The 17,629-nt window shown below is 39.9% G+C and overlaps 1 protein-coding gene across 8 annotated transcripts in view; it reads left to right on the top strand.

Annotated features, from left to right (window-relative positions):
• The window catches only part of TAF2 (TATA-box binding protein associated factor 2), a 61,984-nt gene that overhangs the window by 32,433 nt on the left and 11,922 nt on the right, over positions 1-17,629 (top strand). For 4 of the 8 annotated variants that reach the window (XM_087931658.1, XM_087931656.1, XM_087931660.1 and 1 more), the window contains exons 17-25: positions 1,552-1,692; positions 2,549-2,662; positions 3,738-3,931; positions 5,561-5,700; positions 6,837-6,906; positions 8,188-8,297; positions 11,725-11,954; positions 13,295-13,447; positions 14,711-14,816. In XM_087931658.1, coding sequence (XP_087787784.1) covers positions 1,552-1,692; positions 2,549-2,662; positions 3,738-3,931; positions 5,561-5,700; positions 6,837-6,906; positions 8,188-8,297; positions 11,725-11,954; positions 13,295-13,447; positions 14,711-14,816 — 1,258 coding nt within the window. The remainder of the gene's footprint in view (positions 1-1,551; positions 1,693-2,548; positions 2,663-3,737; positions 3,932-5,560; positions 5,701-6,836; positions 6,907-8,187; positions 8,298-11,724; positions 11,955-13,294; positions 13,448-14,710; positions 14,817-17,629) is intronic. The other 4 variants (XM_087931657.1, XM_087931662.1, XM_087931661.1 and 1 more) reach the window with 1 other exon arrangement.

Below are 17,629 nucleotides of genomic sequence, written 5' to 3'. Positions count from 1 at the left end.
AGTCCTTGCCTTATGACCCCAATGGAGCCCACTTTGCCATAGTTGCTAAGTTAATCACTGCAATTGTTAATGTAATAACATGGTTGTTAAGTGAATCTGGCTTCCCCATTAACTTTGCTTGTGAGAAAAATCACAAAAGCTGATCACATGAGCTCGGGACTCTGCCAAGATTTTGATCACGTGACTATGGGGATGCTGCAGTGGTCGTTAAGTGTGAAAAATGGTCATAAATCACCTTTTTCAGTGCTGTTGTAACTTTGAACAGTCACTAAATGAGTGATTGTAAGTCCAAGATTTCGGTGAGAAACTATCCATGCTTTAAGTAGTGTATTCATAGATTTGGTTTGCAAATTATGTTCAAAAAAAGATTACTCAGTGACAATATTTGAAATGACAAAGAAGCTGCCAGCCATGAGTTGCATTTATGTAGGCAATCACCAAGAATGTAGTAGTCTCAAAGGTGCTTTTTTCAAAAGGCAGCTGGACTGTATTTTTCTGAGGAAGAGGAGGAGGAGGAGGAAGAAGAAGAGGATGAGGAAGAAGAGCAAGAAGACAAGGAAGAGGAGGAGGGGAAGAACGAGAAGGAGAAGGAGGAGAGGAAGAAGAAGAAGACCCCCCCCATAGCACTTGTAGGCCAGACAAGGAATAATGGATGGAAACTGAACAAGGAGAGATTTAACCTGGAAATAAGGAGAAATTTTCTGACAGTGAGAGGAATCTATCAGTGGAACAACTTGCCTTCAGAAGTGGTGGGAGCTTCATCACTTGAGACTTTCAAGAAGAGATTGGACTGCCCCACCCCAATCCTGTCAGAATTAATCCTTCCATAGTTCCCCACCATCCTGCCAGAAACAATGAAGTTTCTTCGATGAAAATGAAATGTCTTCTTTTTCCTCAAGGAAAAAAAACAGTCCAGTTGCCTTTTGGAAAAAAAACACCTTTGAGACTACTACATTCTTGGTGATTTCATACATAAATGCAAAACCTTTTGCATGCATCAGTGCTTTAGGTCTACGGAGATTCTCACTCATCCAGGTCATGGTTGTCCCAACGGTGCTTTTTCAAGAGGCACCTGGACTTTCTGGTTTTTCTTGGAAGATGTTTCACTTCTCATCCAAGAAGCTTCTTCAGCTCTGACTGGATGGCAAGGAGTCAGAGCTGAAGAAGTTTCTTGGAACAGAAACGAAACGTCTTCAGAAAGTCCAGTTGCCTCTTTAAAAAACACCTTTGTGATATCAGTACTTTTAATGTACAGCACAACCTCTCCCGCTTCCCTGCCCATCATGTTCAAGAATTCCATGTCAGATATATAAGAATCATTTAGCAGGCAAATGTGAGAGTGGGAAGATATGAAAAATGCTAATTGAAAGGCTAAACCCTTTAAACAATAAGGGATATTCATTTAGAGAAACCTCTATTTTTTTTCCTTTTTCCCACAAGCTGGAAATAAAATACGATGAAAAGAGAAGTTGGCACTTAGAGGTAGCAATAGACCAAACTTTGCAACGTTGTTAGTAATGTGGCTTCTTTTTTTCTCTCCTAATTATACAGATTGCAAATTTCATGGTGAGTACATGGACAGGACCACCAGCCATGAAGTCTCTCTTCACTCGAATGTTCTGTTGTAAAAGTTGTCCAAATATTGTGAAAACCAATAACTTCATGAACTTTCAGAGCTACTTTCTGCAAAAGGTAAAAAAAAAAAAGCAGTTTATCATCTTACTTGATTTTCTAAACTCAACAGCTTTCCACAGTTGAGGTTGGTTCAATAATGGATTTGAATAATAAGAGGAAAAAACAAAAGCAGTTGCTGTTATTTGATACATTTGTTATCATCGTTAGGGGTAGCATTTCTTTGCAAAGAAGAACAAAATATCCATTGGAAAAATGGTAATTGTTGATTTATTAAATTGTTCTGCCCAAAGGTAAGCAGAAATAAATTTAATTAGATATGTTTGGACAACTTGTCTGTGGTTGTATCCAATCTCTTTGTGCTTGTCTAATTTGGTATATTCTCATACCATGCTTAACTGCATGGTTAGTGGCCTTTATCATTTCCTGCTGTCAATCAGTTGGGAAGTATGGATGGGATATATTGCTATATTTGTACCCTGTACAATTTCGTTAATACATTTCATTTAGCAATACAAATGTTCAATTGTACAAATTGAACAAATACCAGGAAAAAAAGCCATAAAAAGTTTACAAAACTTCCGTTTCCAAAACCATTTTGTTCATCAGGAGATAGCAATCCATCTGCCTAGCTACTTATTGGTAAATAGTGTACTCAACGAAGAATCTGCTCTGATGCTGCAAATCAATTTTTAAATGAAGTCTCACACCTCCGCTTCTTCAGAATGGGGGACTATAGAGCCACAGGAGTAATTTTATTCGGGGATTTTGTGTAACACTAACCTTACTATTGGGGAGTGAAATTAAATAGAGGATACCATGTGGAAGGCGGAATGAAGTTGTACAATCTTATGATTTAACTAAAATTTGAACTGAAGCAATTACTAGTTAGGCTTTTGTGTTTTTCCCCCCACAGACAATGCCAGTTGCAATGGCCTTGCTGAGAGATGTTCACAATCTGTGTCCTAAAGAGGTTTTAATGTTCATTTTAGACCTGATCAAGTACAATGACAACAGAAAAAACAAGGTTGTAAGTTGTCTAAATTAACAGCCTTTTTTTTTTAATTCGTGGCTCCATTGATTTTATGTTATAGGACAAGTACAAAGTTTAGACACTAAGACAGGACAAGTAGATGATAAAGATAACTAGTAAGGGATTTGAGATCCAAAACACCTGATTCTTAGATTTACACATTAGGAAGTTTCCACAATGGGTTCCATGGCTAAAAATATCCTTGACTTTGGCACTTGGTGTCCAAAGTCAAGGATATTTAAATAACTTCAAGAGTTAAAATTGGGGACTAGATTCAAGATTGAAAGCAATGAAATATTTGGTTGTTTAAAGAATGAAAGGAGTTCTTTGGAAAGTTCCTGGGTATTTGTGTATGTTGCGGAGCATTGCCAAAGGTATGAATGCAAGAAACAATAAGTTGTAAATACAAGACAGAAAAAATAAGGAGGGGTGCCCAAGTCTTCAGCCAAATTATTTAGGGGTGGGAAAGCTTCAGGATTGGTTCACAATTTAAACAGGATCTGCACTGTCCAGGTTAGAGATTTCTGGAGAAGTTTGAAAAGATGGTAGGCATGTGTTTGTATAAGCAGTGTGCGAAGCCTATTGAATGCTCTTTGGGGAAAGGTTTCCTTTTTTATATCCCTTAGTTGACGCCTTTCTTATTTGTAAAGCTTTAAGGTTGTTTTTTATCTTTGTAACTGCTAGTTCAAATGAACTAGTGTTACTATTTAAAGCAGAGGTCCTCAAACTTGACAGCTTTTAAGACAAGTCTTAAAGTTGCCAAGTTTGGAGACCTCTGATTTAAAGCTCTGTCTTGTTGCATTTCACTGTTGGCGTAAAATCGTTGCGACTTTCTGCTGCATGCATTTTTAGTGTCAGCCAATTCCAGGGATATAGGGGTATAAAACAAGTAAGTAAGTTCTTTGGGTTCAGCCCCACAAGCAGTTTCTTTGTGCATAAATCCAATTTGGACATTGGGGTTTATTTGTGCTGATAGCTCCTTTCTTTGATTTTTAGAGCAGCCAGTTTAATGGAATGTGTCCTTTGTAATACTCTGCACTGCATCTTAATAAATTTCACTCTTTGACTTTAGTTTTCAGACAACTATTATCGTGCGGAACTGATTGATGCGTTAGCAAACTCTGTAACTCCTGCAGTCAGCGTGAACAATGAAGCCCGGACTTTGGACAATTTAAATCCTGATGTGCGCCTTATTCTTGAGGAGATCACCCGATTCTTAAACATGGAAAAACTGCTACCCAGTTACAGACACACAATTACAGTCAGGTAGGATACAGAAATATTACGATTTTCTGAAAATCTAAATCTGAAAGAAAGTTAGATGAATTCCCCGTTCCCTCCCCCTTAACTTTGTACCGCTTGATTCAGTCACTCAAATCATGCACCAAGGTGCTTTTAACAATGTTCTGATTTTTATCAGTAAATGCACGAGAGACAAAGCAGAAATTTAATAGGTGACTAGAATTTTTTTTCTCAGAAAAAAACTCTCTCGAGAATAATAACCAATAAGCGTTATTAAAAACATTTGTAAAAGTAGTTCTTTAACATTATTTTCTACACAAGCTGTGAGGGAAGGTAAAGGTTACAATTTATGACAGTCAGTTAAGGATGTTTTAAGTAGAGGTCTATACCGTTGTAAAAAAAGTTTCAGCCCATGCTGTTTGTGTCACAGAACAGTGTCTTGACAAGCTTAAATCAGGAGGGGAATCTCCTGCATGGGGACAGAAAGAGAAAAGAGAAAAATACAAAGCCACAGGTGCTAAGATTCTTGATATAGGGTTATTTCCATAATTTGTTTACAAGGGTTTTCGTACTATAGATGAGTCTATGCTGTATTGGATAACACTGTGAAAATGTTAAATTGCTTTTATGTTTCTCAATAAGTTTCAGCAGTCTTCTTTTGATTGACATCACACTTCTGTAAGATTATACTAAGCACAATTTGAAGAATTAATTATAGGTAGTCATTGACCTAGGACCATTCCGCAACTTTTTGAAGCTAGGACAACGCTGAACGAATGTTGGTTATGGTTGGTCCTATACTAGCACCCCCGTGGTCATGTGATTGGGATCTGGGTGATTGGCAGATTACGCTTATGACCAGTGGTAGCCTGCCTGATGACCTGGTCACTATTTTCAATCTTTCCTGCTGGCGTTCCCAGAAAGTCAAAAGGGAAGGTAGATTGTAAGTTGCTGGGGTAAGTCTTCCCCATCCGTGCATTCTCCCCCCAGTCTCTTGGCACCCATACCACACTGGCCTTTCATACACGCCCCTCACATGTGCCCAACCCATGCCACGCCTCTTGCACATCTCCTCGCACGCCTGTCATGTTCTGCACTTCTTGTGCACACCCAACCCATTCTGCATCTCTTGTTCGCCTCGTTAGACCCAGGAGCCCCACCCTGCCTCTCATACCTTGACCTGTGCCACTTGTGCTCTTACACACTTCCTCACACCCTGCTTTGTACTTCTGTGCACAGTTCTCCATTTCTGAATATCCCCTTGCTCCCTCGCCACCCCACAGCAACCACTTATTCCCCTGCTGGCCTGGCACTTGCAACTTCCCAACAGTTTCCCCGTTGACTTTGGTTGTAGGAACCCGGCAGAAAGCTGCCTTGCCTAATGATTGTGGGATTTGATTAATGACAACAATCAGGACCACTGCTAAGCTAAACAATGCAGCTGTGCTTTATTGCTTAGTGACAAAAATTCCGGTACTGATTGCCATTGTAAACTGAGAACTACCTACAATGAATTTTCCATAGTTCAGAAATTATGATACTCTTCGGTTTGTTTTGATCAGGCCAAAATATGTTTTGTTTCTTTTATTTCCAGTGGCTATAAATTTGGATTTTACAGCTGTTTTCTTTTTCCCCTGTGTCTTTCCTTCACAGCTGTTTAAATGCAATTCGGATCCTGCAGAAAAACGGACATGTTCCAAGCGATCCTGCTGTCTTTAAATCTTATGCAGAATATGGCCATTTTGTAGATATTCGAATAGCAGCTTTGGAAGCGGTTGTTGACTATACAAAAGGTGGGGAAGATAATGTGGTTTTGTGTGTGTGTGTGTGTGTGTGTGTGTGTGTGTGTGTTTTAACAAAAGCAGCTCCCAGATTTCTTTTATGTTCTTTTGACAGTGTATTTGTATTGTAATGCATAGAGGCAGCGCATCAGCCCTTCAGGAATTTTGTGACTCTCTGCAGTCCCAGTATGTTCAGGGAAGGATGTCTCTTTTATCCTATTCCCTAGGTTAATCAGGCAGCCTATGGAGAAAATAACCTCTTCCTGCAATTTTATAGATTTCACTGTGCTGCTTAAAAGTTTGTAAACTCTTGTCCCAAAGTTGCTTTTTTCAAGAGGCAACTGGACTTTCTTGTTTTTTCTTTGAAGACGTTTCGCTTCTCAGCCAAGAAGCTTCTTCAGCTCTGATTGGATGGTGGGGACTGGGAAGAATCCAGTCAGAGCTGAAGAAGCTTCTTGGTTGAGAAGCAAAACGTCTTCAAAGAAAGTCCAGTTGCCTCCTGAAAAAAAGCACTTTTGGGACAACCACGATCTGGATGACTGAACATCTCCATAGACATTTGTAAACTCTTGAATTTTCAGTCTTTCTGCATAAATAAGATCTAGAACAAGAATCCGCAATTCCCAGTCTGTGGACTGGAACTGGTCTGCGGCATACCAGCAACTGGGCCACACCAACAAGCAAAGCCCCATCTACAGTATGCAGCCAGCACGCAAAACCACATCCCCTCCGTTCCATGGAAAAAGCTTTCTCCATGAACCAGTCCCTGTTGCCCAAAAAGGTTGGGGACCACTGGTCTAGAACATGATCTGTTCTCCACATAAGTCCCAAAACTAGATAAAGAGAAGCCAATTATACAAATGAGTCTGGAACATCACATTTGTTTCATAACTGCATTTTAGACCACATTTGCCCAGAAATATTGTACATTCAAAAGGTTCTCAAACTTGTAAACACTTGTATAGTAAGTTGGAAAAACGAAGCTTCTCTGTCATTTGCTGGCTGTCATCAGCATAATGCCTGTTCTCAAAAAAAAAAAAAAATTTTTTAAGTAAGCTTCTTTCCTCTTCTCCAAGAACTCTTTCTAATTTCTTTTGATGAGTGAGATTGACCATCTTGTTTAACAGGACATATTTTTATTCTTATAGTTGACCGAAGTTATGAGGAATTGCAGTGGCTGCTAAACATGGTCCAGAATGATCCAGTGCCCTATGTCAGGTTAGCCTTTTCTTGGGGAGCAACATTGCAGGATTTTTTATTTATTTTACATGTAAATATCCTAAATGTAAAGTTGCTTTTTCCAATAGCTCATTTTTAGCCATCTGGTTAAAAAAGAATATTTTGATTTATATATCTCAAAAGATTTTGCCTTTTTTCTTTTTAGAAAATATAATGTGCTGATTTGTTTTCTTTCCTTGGAGAAAAAAAATATAGGGTTCTGTTTGCCATAGTCCCATTTTCAGGAGTAAAGATTTGTAAGGCATCTTAGTTTCTCAAGACATCGGCATTATCCTGAAGTCATAACTAAGTTCATACAACATGCCAGACTAAATTATATTGATCAGTTTGTATAAAACAAGACACTATGTCAGGGGTCTTCAAACTTGAGATTTTTAAGATGTGTGGACTTCAATTCCCAGAATTCCTCCTCCAGTCATGTTAGTTCAGGAATTCTGGGAGTTGAAGTCCACAAGTCTTAAACTTGCCAAGTTTGAAGACCCTTGCTCTATGTCTTAAAGGAAGTTATATTCACACGTGTTATATGAATATAGTTTATAGCCGTATAATTCAGATAGTTACTGCTTGAGTCAATAAGTTTAGATTATCAGTTTCAGTTTTAAATTATAGATAATTAACAAGACAGCAGCCCTTTTCCATTTCAAGATGAAGTAAGAATTGTTTAAAGTAAAATCCTAAAACTGATGAAAAAATAATAAGTTTTGCTGTTTTTCATAACAATGGCCCATATTCAACTAGTCTGAAAAATATAGCATGACAGGTCTTTCTGTTGTTTGAGGATGGAAATTCATCTTTATTATTTTTTCCTATAATTTTTTCCCTTTAAATTCATACAACTCACAGTGTATTCTGAGCAGAATAAGTAATCATTCTAAGTGGATACTAAAAAAATATTACCGTACTTGGTTTCTGGTTTGTATTTGCCAACAAAGATGATAAATGATACACTTCTTGAATGTTTTGCTTGATTATTTTAAGCTAGAGAGATAATAGTTCAAGTCTGTATGCCTAATGACCTGAATAATGACAACCTTTGAACAGTTTAGTTTCTTTTCCCTATTGGTTTTTCTCATTTTTTTTAAAGATTAGGCATATTTGCAGAATGTGATTTCATAAAACTTTGTGAACGCAAATAAGTGAGTTTGACTCTATAATATTAAAGATAAGGACTTGCTCTAAAATTTGAGAAAGTGCAAGAAATAAAAAAAACTGCAAGTTAGAATGTGTATGGATTAAAAGTTGATTTTTGTCTTCTTTTAGACATAAAATATTAAACATGTTGACAAAGAATCCACCATTTACCAAGAACATGGAATCTCCTTTATGCAATGAAGCTTTGGTCGATCAACTCTGGAAACTTATGAATTCAGGTTAAATCTTTTCCTTAATTACTTACAATTTTTATAATATAGAACATAAATTATTTATTTTGGTACATTATGTATACTAGACAGCTGTCCCTACACTTACATTTGCTTATCTCTTAAGTCCTACTGATTTTAGAAGGTCTTCTTTTATTAAATTCATATTCTTTTCTAGCATGATACTCAAAGCAGTATGTACTTACTGCCTTATTTACTGTATATACTGGATGTTTCCCAGACATTCTCTTGATATACAGACTAAGGTTGAACATACATTTTTATATATGTTCAGAATTTACCTTATGCCATTATAGTCTAAAGCACACAAATGGAACTTATTTGGACTTAATTCCTGCACACTTTCCTCCAACATAGACTTTGTCTTTTAGTCAGTTCTGCAATAAACATTATTCCAGGTATACTATAAATGGAAATGACCCCCATCGTGTACTGGGTTTGCTTTTGTAATAGTGAACTAATGGCTCAGTTTGATCCTTAGGGTAGGCTTCTTCGAAATTCAGCTGAACTTGGAAAAGAAATGTCACATCAATAAAATCCACTGATTTCTCTAAGAAGCATTATCATAATTGACAGGGCCAGAGGTGATCAAAATCTTCAGATGCTGAGTCCTTCTTATATAATGAGGGACGATATATAAATAATAATATTCAGCAAGCTTGTTCAACTGTTCATTGAGGATGAAGTTAGTTTTTATGCAGTTAAGACTTTCTCCTGATAGAACCATTTCCATCAGCAGAACCGAGAGGAGGCTGTTCTCCCCTTTTCAGCCCTTCACACAACCTGTCTCTGAACTTAAATCTTACATATTGACACACATGTTCTTTGTTTCAAATTACTTTGATTAGGATTGGGTCTGGCACCGAGGGGAATCTACCCGCATATTAATTTGTTGCCACAAGTTGTAGCAATGGCTACTGCCTTAGATGGGATTAAGAAATTTGTGAGAGTTAGATAAATTGAAGTGTGCCTTTGTGTTTATATGGCACTTCTGGTTTCAGAGGTCTAACATCCTGCTTCCTAGAGAGGCGAAACATACTTCTGATTATGGAGGCAGTCTTTTCCCACTCACCCCTCCCAGGAAGTGGTGTACAGTGGCACCTCTTATTCCCATAACAACTCCTTGGGTTTTTTTAAATCTCAGATTAATCATTCGTATAAAAATATGGTCTGGATTTTTTAAAAAAATTAAAGAGTTTTTGCAAGCAAAGCATGAGTGGAACTTTTCCTAGTAAGATGCTCTTTTTAAATACACAATACTTTAGAGAAGAAAAATGCTGCGCCAGAGTTCTATTACTGGTGTGTGTATGTGTGTGTCTGTGTGTCTGTTTGTATAACAGAACTTGTTTTTCCAAGGGTGTAAAAATTGATTTTCACCTGACCAATTGTTTATAACATATTTCAAAACATTTATGATATGACTTTAATCTTGTGTGACTTTTTTCCTTTTGCAAATTTATTTGCATATTTCAAAATATTATTGCTTCCCATATTATAAATATATCTTTTCTTGACCTTGCACGCTACTAAATGTATAGTCATTAAAGCTAATGACTAATAAACCTATGTCTATAGGTTTACATCTACCGGTATAATATTACACACCCACACCCATAGATCCGCCTGTGCATGTGCACACACACAGAGCATATAGAGGAATTGACCTTTTAAAATCTCAACTTGTTTCAGTGTAAGATGTGACTACTGTACATGCAGTCCTCACTTACTGAACGCTTGTTCAGCAACTGTTTGAAGTTACAACGTTGTGGAAAATGGGAGATTTCTGATTGGTCCTCAAAGCCACAGTTGTTGCAGTCTTGTGAATATGAATTGGGCTCTTCGCAACCAGCGTGCATTTATGATAGTTGCAGCTTCCAGCGATCACATGATTGTCAGCTGGCTTTCAACAAGCAAAGATAGTGGGGAAGCCAGTGGGAAATTGCAAGTCACTGTAACATGATGTGCTTGAAGACTCAAAGCGATTCATTTAACAACTGGCAACTGGATCTGATATAAGTCAGGTGCAGTCACGTGGCATTTCACTTTATGACCGCATCCCTTAGTGGCAGATTTGCCAGTTCTAACTGCAGTTGGTAGCCCATAGTTAATATATTTAATGTCCATTTGTTGGAAGTATTTAATAAAAAATACAATGAATATTTTGTCAGTTAAGCATAAGAAGTAAAAACAACATTGCTAGTTATTTCTTGCTAATGTTCGGTCAGAATGCTCGTTGTTTACAAAATGGTATCAGTCCTTGAGTTACAGCCATTTGTTCAGCAACGGTTTGAAGTTGCAACTGGTGCTGAATGAAAGGACTTCTGTCTGGTTCTTGGAAGTTCCAGCCGTTTCAGTTCCCCGGCTTTCCCATGAACAAAATTCTGGCGCTTGTCAACTAGTTTTTACTTATGCCGGTGGCAATGTCCCGCAATCGTGATCCAGGAGTGTCAAACTGGCGGCCCGCATGCATCACGCACAGGCCACGCCCACCCCAGCTCCGTTAAGGGGAAAACATTATGTGAGAGCAATGTGACGCCTTGAGTTTGATCACCATTTGCAACCTTGCAGGCTCACACAGTGGGGAAGCCAAAAAGGGAAGTTGCAATTTGCTCAGGTAACTCTCCCCCCCGCGTGCGCGCACACACACACACACACACACCTTTCTTTTTTTGCATATGCCATACTCTCCTTCCCTCTTTTGCTGCATACATGCACCCACCAGCAATGTCCTTCCTGTGCCTTCATGTACTTGTACAGCACTCTCCTCCCTCCCTTCTGTTAATTCAAATGTACCTCACTCTTCTTCTATCCTTTGCTAATGGGCATGCACCCACAAATGCCCTCCTGGGCCTCCCTATGCGCGCACGCGTACACACACACACACACACACACACACACACACACACACACATCCTATTTCCTGGCCCTCACTGTGCTTGGAGGCATCCACCAGTGCCCTCCTTCCTAGACCCGTCTGCCCTTGCCTGTACCCATGCCCTCTCTTGCCAGCCTTTTTCCTCTTGTAAGCACCTTGTGTCCTCCTTCCCTGACCTTCCTGAGCTTGTGCCACACCGCAGCATCCCCCTCTCCCAACTTGTGCGCGGTCAGCATTGGGCATCTCCCACCTCTCTGCAGCCGCCCTATTTCCTTTACCTGGGAATTTCTCTGCTTCTCCCTTAAACGGCCCTCAACCTGGAGTTACCAGTTGTTGGATCGTCATTGCTAAGCAGTGCAGTCATTCAAAATTGTGCTTCACATTGGCAATCCCAGTCCCAATGTCATAACCTCTAGGACTACCTGTAGAGGTGAAGTTGATACCTTTTTGAGAGCTCTTTCCCCTTGCTGTGGATGGTACAGCAGAAGGCATCGTGTCTGTAAAGATGACTCTTTGCTCTCTCCCTCTCTGCTCCCCAAGGTACATGCCATGACTGGAGGCTGCGCTGTGGTGCTGTCGACCTGTACTTCACCCTGTTTGGTCTTAGCAGGCCTTCCTGTTTGCCTCTGCCAGAGCTAGGCTTGGTCCTTAACCTCAAAGAAAAGAAAGCTGTGCTGAACCCGACGATAATCCCTGAGCCTGGAGCAAATGGCCCGGAACCTCCTAACAATCCAAACTCTCTGGGTCAAATAGTTGGCTTCCAAAGCACAGTAAGTGAATTCAGGGGCCTCCGTTTTTAACCGTGTATTAAGAATCTTGTACAGCTCAACTTATAAAGGTAGCTTTGTTTTGACATTGGTCATAACATGATTAATAATAACCTCTCTCCCCCACTATTCTCCTGATCTCATTGCAGCCTGCTTCCCTTGACCAAAGCTAGTCTCCACCCTCCTCTAGGCCATTTATTTAATCAGGCTGTAATTTAATTATTCCTCATCCAAGTTGCTACAAAAAGTGAACACTGTGCCTGTATCCTATCCATAGAAGACTTGACCCTTAGGGGGAGGGAAGCCTCCATAAACGATGGCACAGATGTTAAGGTATCAGTCTGGGTAATAAATTGCCACATGACAAGTGGTGACAAGCATAAACAAATGTGGCTTGGCTTTTTCCTCTAGGCCTGTGATGGCGAACCTATAGCACGCGTGCCACAGGTGGCACACAGAGCCATTTGTGCCAGCACGTGAGCTGCAGGCAAACTCACCTCACTGCGCATGCACGTGCTTAACAGCTTATTTTCAGCTGGTTTGAGGCCTTTTTCGGCCTCCCAGAGGCTTGAAAAAAATCTCTGCAGGCTTTTTAGGCCAAATAATAGGCCCATTTCGTCACAACCGGAAGTGATGAACGGGCCGATTATTCGGCCTAAAAAGCCTGCAGAGGTTTTTTTCAAGCCTCTGGGAGGCCAAAAAAGGCCTCAAACTGGCCAAAAATCAGCTGTGAGGTGCATTGTGGGTAAAGGGGCGGCGTGGGGGGATTGTGCAAGCATGTGCAGGGGGCATGGGGGGCACATTCTCTTCTGGGTGCTGGCATGTGAGCACGCGAGTGCCAGTGTGCGCACAAATTTTGGCACAGAAGCCCAAAAAGGTTAGCCACCACTGCTCTAGGCTGATGTCCTTTTTTTTTTATTAGCAAAACACGTCCTTTCAGTAAAAGGCTGTATTAAGAATCTTACTTGTACAGCTCAACTTATAAAAGTAGCTTTGTTTTGACATTGGTCATAATATGATTAATAATAACCTCTCCCCTCCACTATTCTCCTAGGAATCTTATACGTCTAGGGGTCTAATATCCCATTAAAAAATAAGGAATGCCTGTTATTGTTTAGTAACATATTTATGATTTGGCTGGTTTGGGAGGATGACAGCTCATTCCATTGTGTCCAGTAGGAATAATTGCATTTTTGTTCTGAAGAATTACTCCTACAGCTGATATTGTAAAGGACCCCAAATGTATTACATTCAGTTCCCAATAATTTAGAATTGTTGTTTATATACTTGTTATACCACTATTATTAATATTTCCAAATTAAATTTTTTAATTGCTTCTCAAGGAAGATGATCACCTTATTAAGGAAACATCAATCCTTCCCCTTCCACATCAGCAGGGGTTGAAGAGGAAAGCTGATACACCTCTTGGGTCTCCACTGGAACCTGGACAGATACTTGAGAAGACCGAAGACAGCAAAGTCAAGCTCAAAATAAGGGTAGGACGATGGGAGATAGTGGGAGAACCGTGCATGCTCCAGTCTTAAACATCAGATATCCCTTATATCGTTCTATATTTGCCTGTGAAAAAAAATCCAGCCCCTTTTGAAAGATGGCTTGTATTTTATCACATAATTCTTTGAGTTATGGACTACATAAGATACTCCGAGTAGCTTTTGACACTACTATATCTAGTACCGTGTTTTCCTGAAAATACAACCTATCCCAAAAGTACGCCCTACCTTGATTTTTACATGTGCGCCCAATATAAGCCCTATCCCCCAAATAAGTCATGATTAACACGCCACCCATTCTAGGGTGCACAGGGTGGGGCAAGGAACATGGGTAAGAATCAAGCTTGGGTGGAGTGGAGCTGCCCTACTTACCAGGCCTTGCACACCCCAACACCTGCCTTGCCTTGCCGGCCCACTTCTGCGGCCACTTGCCACCGCTTCTATGCATTGCCCCTGGCCTCTGTTTTGCTGTCAGAGGTCTTCAGGAAAGGCCTCTGCAGCTGAGAAACTGGCTCCGGATAGATGTTCACAGCACCCCCCGGCCTTGTTTCACCATCAGAGGCCTTCTGGAAAGGCCTCTGCAGGCAAGAAAGAAGGTCCCGATTGACGTGCGCGTCGCCCCCAGCTTTCGTTTAGCCATCAGAGGCCCTTCCGGAAAGGCGTCTGCAGCCGATAACAGAGCTCTGGATCGATTGGCTGAAGGCCTTTCCTGAAGGAATCCGACAGCAAAATGGAGACCAGGAGCGATGCGCGCAAGTGGTGACAAGCAGTTGCAGAAGTGGGCAGGTAGCGGGTCCCTGCTGGGTGGCGCTGTCAGTGCCGCCGCCACCACAAGATGAGTCAGGGGAAGACACCCCCAGTAAATAAGATCTGGTGCCTCTTTTGGTGGCAAAAAAATTGTAAGACTGAGTCTTATTTTCAGGGAAACATGGTATCTTCATCTGTCCCATAGTGCTAAGAAATTTTTAATACCAAAAGGATCAGACTAAGTAACCCATTGTCTGCTGCATTTTTACATTTGTATTAATAACCATATCTCAAGGTGCATAAACAAATAGTTCTCATTCTAGGAGCAATTGACAGTAAATGAAATTAGGCTGTTTTAAAAACCAAGATCTTTGTTTTTAAACCAGCTTGATTATTATAATTATTTTCCATAGGTGTGGAAAAGAAAAAAAAGCCACATTTTAGCTGGTGATTAGCACTCCTTATATATGTTTTGGTTGTGTTTGTTTTCTAATATTGCAGTTTTCAAATTCCCAAGAAGAAGAAGAGATTGATATGGACACGGTTCATGACAGTCAAGCTTTTATCTACCATCATTTGAATATGCTGGAAAGACCATCAACACCAGGTTAGTCTTGGGTGGATAAAAGACAATTTTTTGGGGGGGAGGGGAAACTATTCTAATATTTAACTACCAAAATCTGATTTAAAATTTTTAATTTCAAAAGGCAGTAATCTCTTGTTTACCAAAGTGTAAAAAAGTGGTTATCATTCACTCACAAAAACATGCAAAATCTGTGCTTAAAAGTTACAGTTTGTTCATGTTCATATATAATATATTCACATGTCTTTCAGTCTTTCATCTCCTGATCATGACTTTAGTCCATGCTTTTAAATGTCCATTTCATATGCATAAAGAAAGAATTAAGATGGAAGTGTTTCCTGTGCTTAGATGATGATGAAACTAGCCCTAGTTAGGATAAAAGGACATTTATAATGTACTCCTCTGGAATCTACAGTGCAGCAGAAGTACAGTTTCTTTACATCTCTGTGGAGATTCTCAGTCAACCAGGTCATGGTTGTCCCAACAGTGCTTTTTCAGAAGTTAGTTGGACTTTTGTACATTGGAGAAAAACAAATAAATCACTTCACCAAACGCATGGGACAACATAGGAGAACAAACCCATTAGGACGAGATTCAGCAGTCCATCTGCATTTGAAAGATAAAGGTCACTCTTTTGAAGAGCGCAAAGTCCATATTCTGGACAGAGAGGACCTCTAGTTTGAAAGAGGGGTCAAAGAGGCCATTTATATTGAGATTGAACAGCCCTCTTCCAGCAGAGGGGAAGGGATACGACACCGCCTAACTCCTGTTTACAACACAATCCTTTCAGCAGTTCCAAGAAGGTTGCACTTTCAGGTGACCCTGAGGACAGAAATAAACCTCCAAGTGGCCTCAATGACCCTCAGAAAGAGTGCTAATGACCAGATGACTGCAAGGTTCTTCACCATTCAGCCAGAACTGAAGAAGCTTCTTGGATGAGAAGCAAAATGTCTTCAGGGAAAAAACAGAAGTCCAGTTGCCTTTTGAAAAAGCACCTTTGGGACAATTTATTTGTTTGCTTACAATTAAGAGTCACTTAGGTAATGAGGTGGGCAGTGCATAAATTTGATAAATAAAAGTAAACAATACAAGAGCACAAGCGAGTGGTCAGACGAGATCTGAACTCATCGGTAGCCTCACACTGCAGTGATCATAGACACATACAGTTTTGCAGCTACTAAGTTTGTTGGGCGAGCGGGCATAAAACAGCCAGGGAAATGATCGAAGCCTGGGAAATAGGCCCCTTGTTGGTCAATACCATCAGCCTATCAGCTACTTAGAAGGTGGGTGCTGGACAGCACAACAAACGCCAGCTATTGACTTAAAAGCCAGCCATCAACATACCCCAATCAACATCTAAAAAGCTACTTACAACAGGTACTATAAATACCACACAGAGAACAGCACACACTCTTCTAGTGAGAAGTTCCCTGAAGATGGGTTCTAGCACGAGTCCAAAAGCACAGAGATAAAACCTCTGGTCCCAGTGACCGACCCAGATTAGATCCTACAACATTATCCTGGGACACACCTATATTTGTGAGAAATAAACAAATATTTGTATACTTCCTACTCATTAGACTTTTGGCAGTTTTCAAACTGAAAAGCATTTAAAATTTCTAACATACACATACATGCTATTGGTGGAAAATGTAAGTAACTTTTAAGAATCTATAAGCCAAAATTGGCTTCTTTTAAGTGTATCTGACCAGTATGACCTTGCTCCTGTGGTACAAGTAGAATACTGATAATTAGATCCCCAAGGCAGCGGATCTTGTTGTTATAAGGAAAAGCAAAGCAATCAGCTCCTTCAACTGTCTGTAATAGATCTTCTGAAAAGGATTTGTTGAGTACCATATTAGTAAAGCTTTAGTAGTCAGGAAGAATGTAAGACCAGCATCCAACTAAATCATGAACTGCTTAAACATCTTTGTGTGCATCCTTAGGCAAATCAGATGTAAGCTAAATAAATTCAATAGCCGGTATTAAGAGTTTTCAGGGCAGACTCTACCATGAAGGAAAAGTTAATTAGATTGAGCATCTCCCTTCTTAAAATGTACTTCAAATAGACTATAGTTTTTCTCAGTGAGCCATATCTTCAGGCCATTCCCGCATAGCACTTAGAAAGCACAATTCTGGCAAATAGCATGTGCTTTTGAAAAAAAAAAAAATTCAAAAGCTTCCCATTTCAAATGGCCACTGTGGTGGATGTGGAAAACTTGTCCCAAATTTCCCATTGTTTTCACTCAACTGGGGACTCTTCCTTTTGGGAGAGGAACAATCATTTAACAAACGTGGTCAATTCAGGATGTCAAAATTCCTGTGAGTTGACCAAAGCAGAGAGCATATTTCAAAGAGTAAGTTGGAAATATGTCAGATCCAATCATTTCGATGGGCAGACCATTTTATAAATCACAATGCCAGAAGAGGGTTTCAATATGTGTTAACAAACTTTTATGTAATATTTTTAATTGTAAGCTGTAAATACAAACTGAAAATAAGAAATGATTTGTTTTTATCGGAATGGAATGGAATGGAATGGAATAGAATAGAATAAGCTGGAAGGGACCTTGGAGGACTTCTAGTCCACCCCCCTGCTAAGCCCTCTTTAGACAAATGGTTGTTCAATCTCTTCTTACAAACTTCCAGTGTTGGAGCATTCACAGCTTCTGGAGGCAAGTTGTTCCACTGGTTAATTGTTCTAATTGTCAGGAAATTTCTCCTTAAATCTAGGTTGCTCCTCTCCGTGATTAGTTTCCATCCATTGCTTCTCATCCTGCCTCAGGTGCTTTGGAGAATAGCTTGACTCTGTCTTTTTCGGGGCAACCCTTGAGATA

Source organism: Pseudonaja textilis, chromosome 3, assembly GCF_049901715.1.
Source record: "Pseudonaja textilis isolate UNSWEBS1 chromosome 3, rPseTex1.2, whole genome shotgun sequence".
Classification (NCBI taxonomy): Eukaryota; Metazoa; Chordata; class Lepidosauria; order Squamata; family Elapidae; genus Pseudonaja; species Pseudonaja textilis.
The sequence above is the reverse complement of the archived record's forward strand: the minus strand, read 5'-3'. Positions and strand labels throughout refer to the sequence as shown.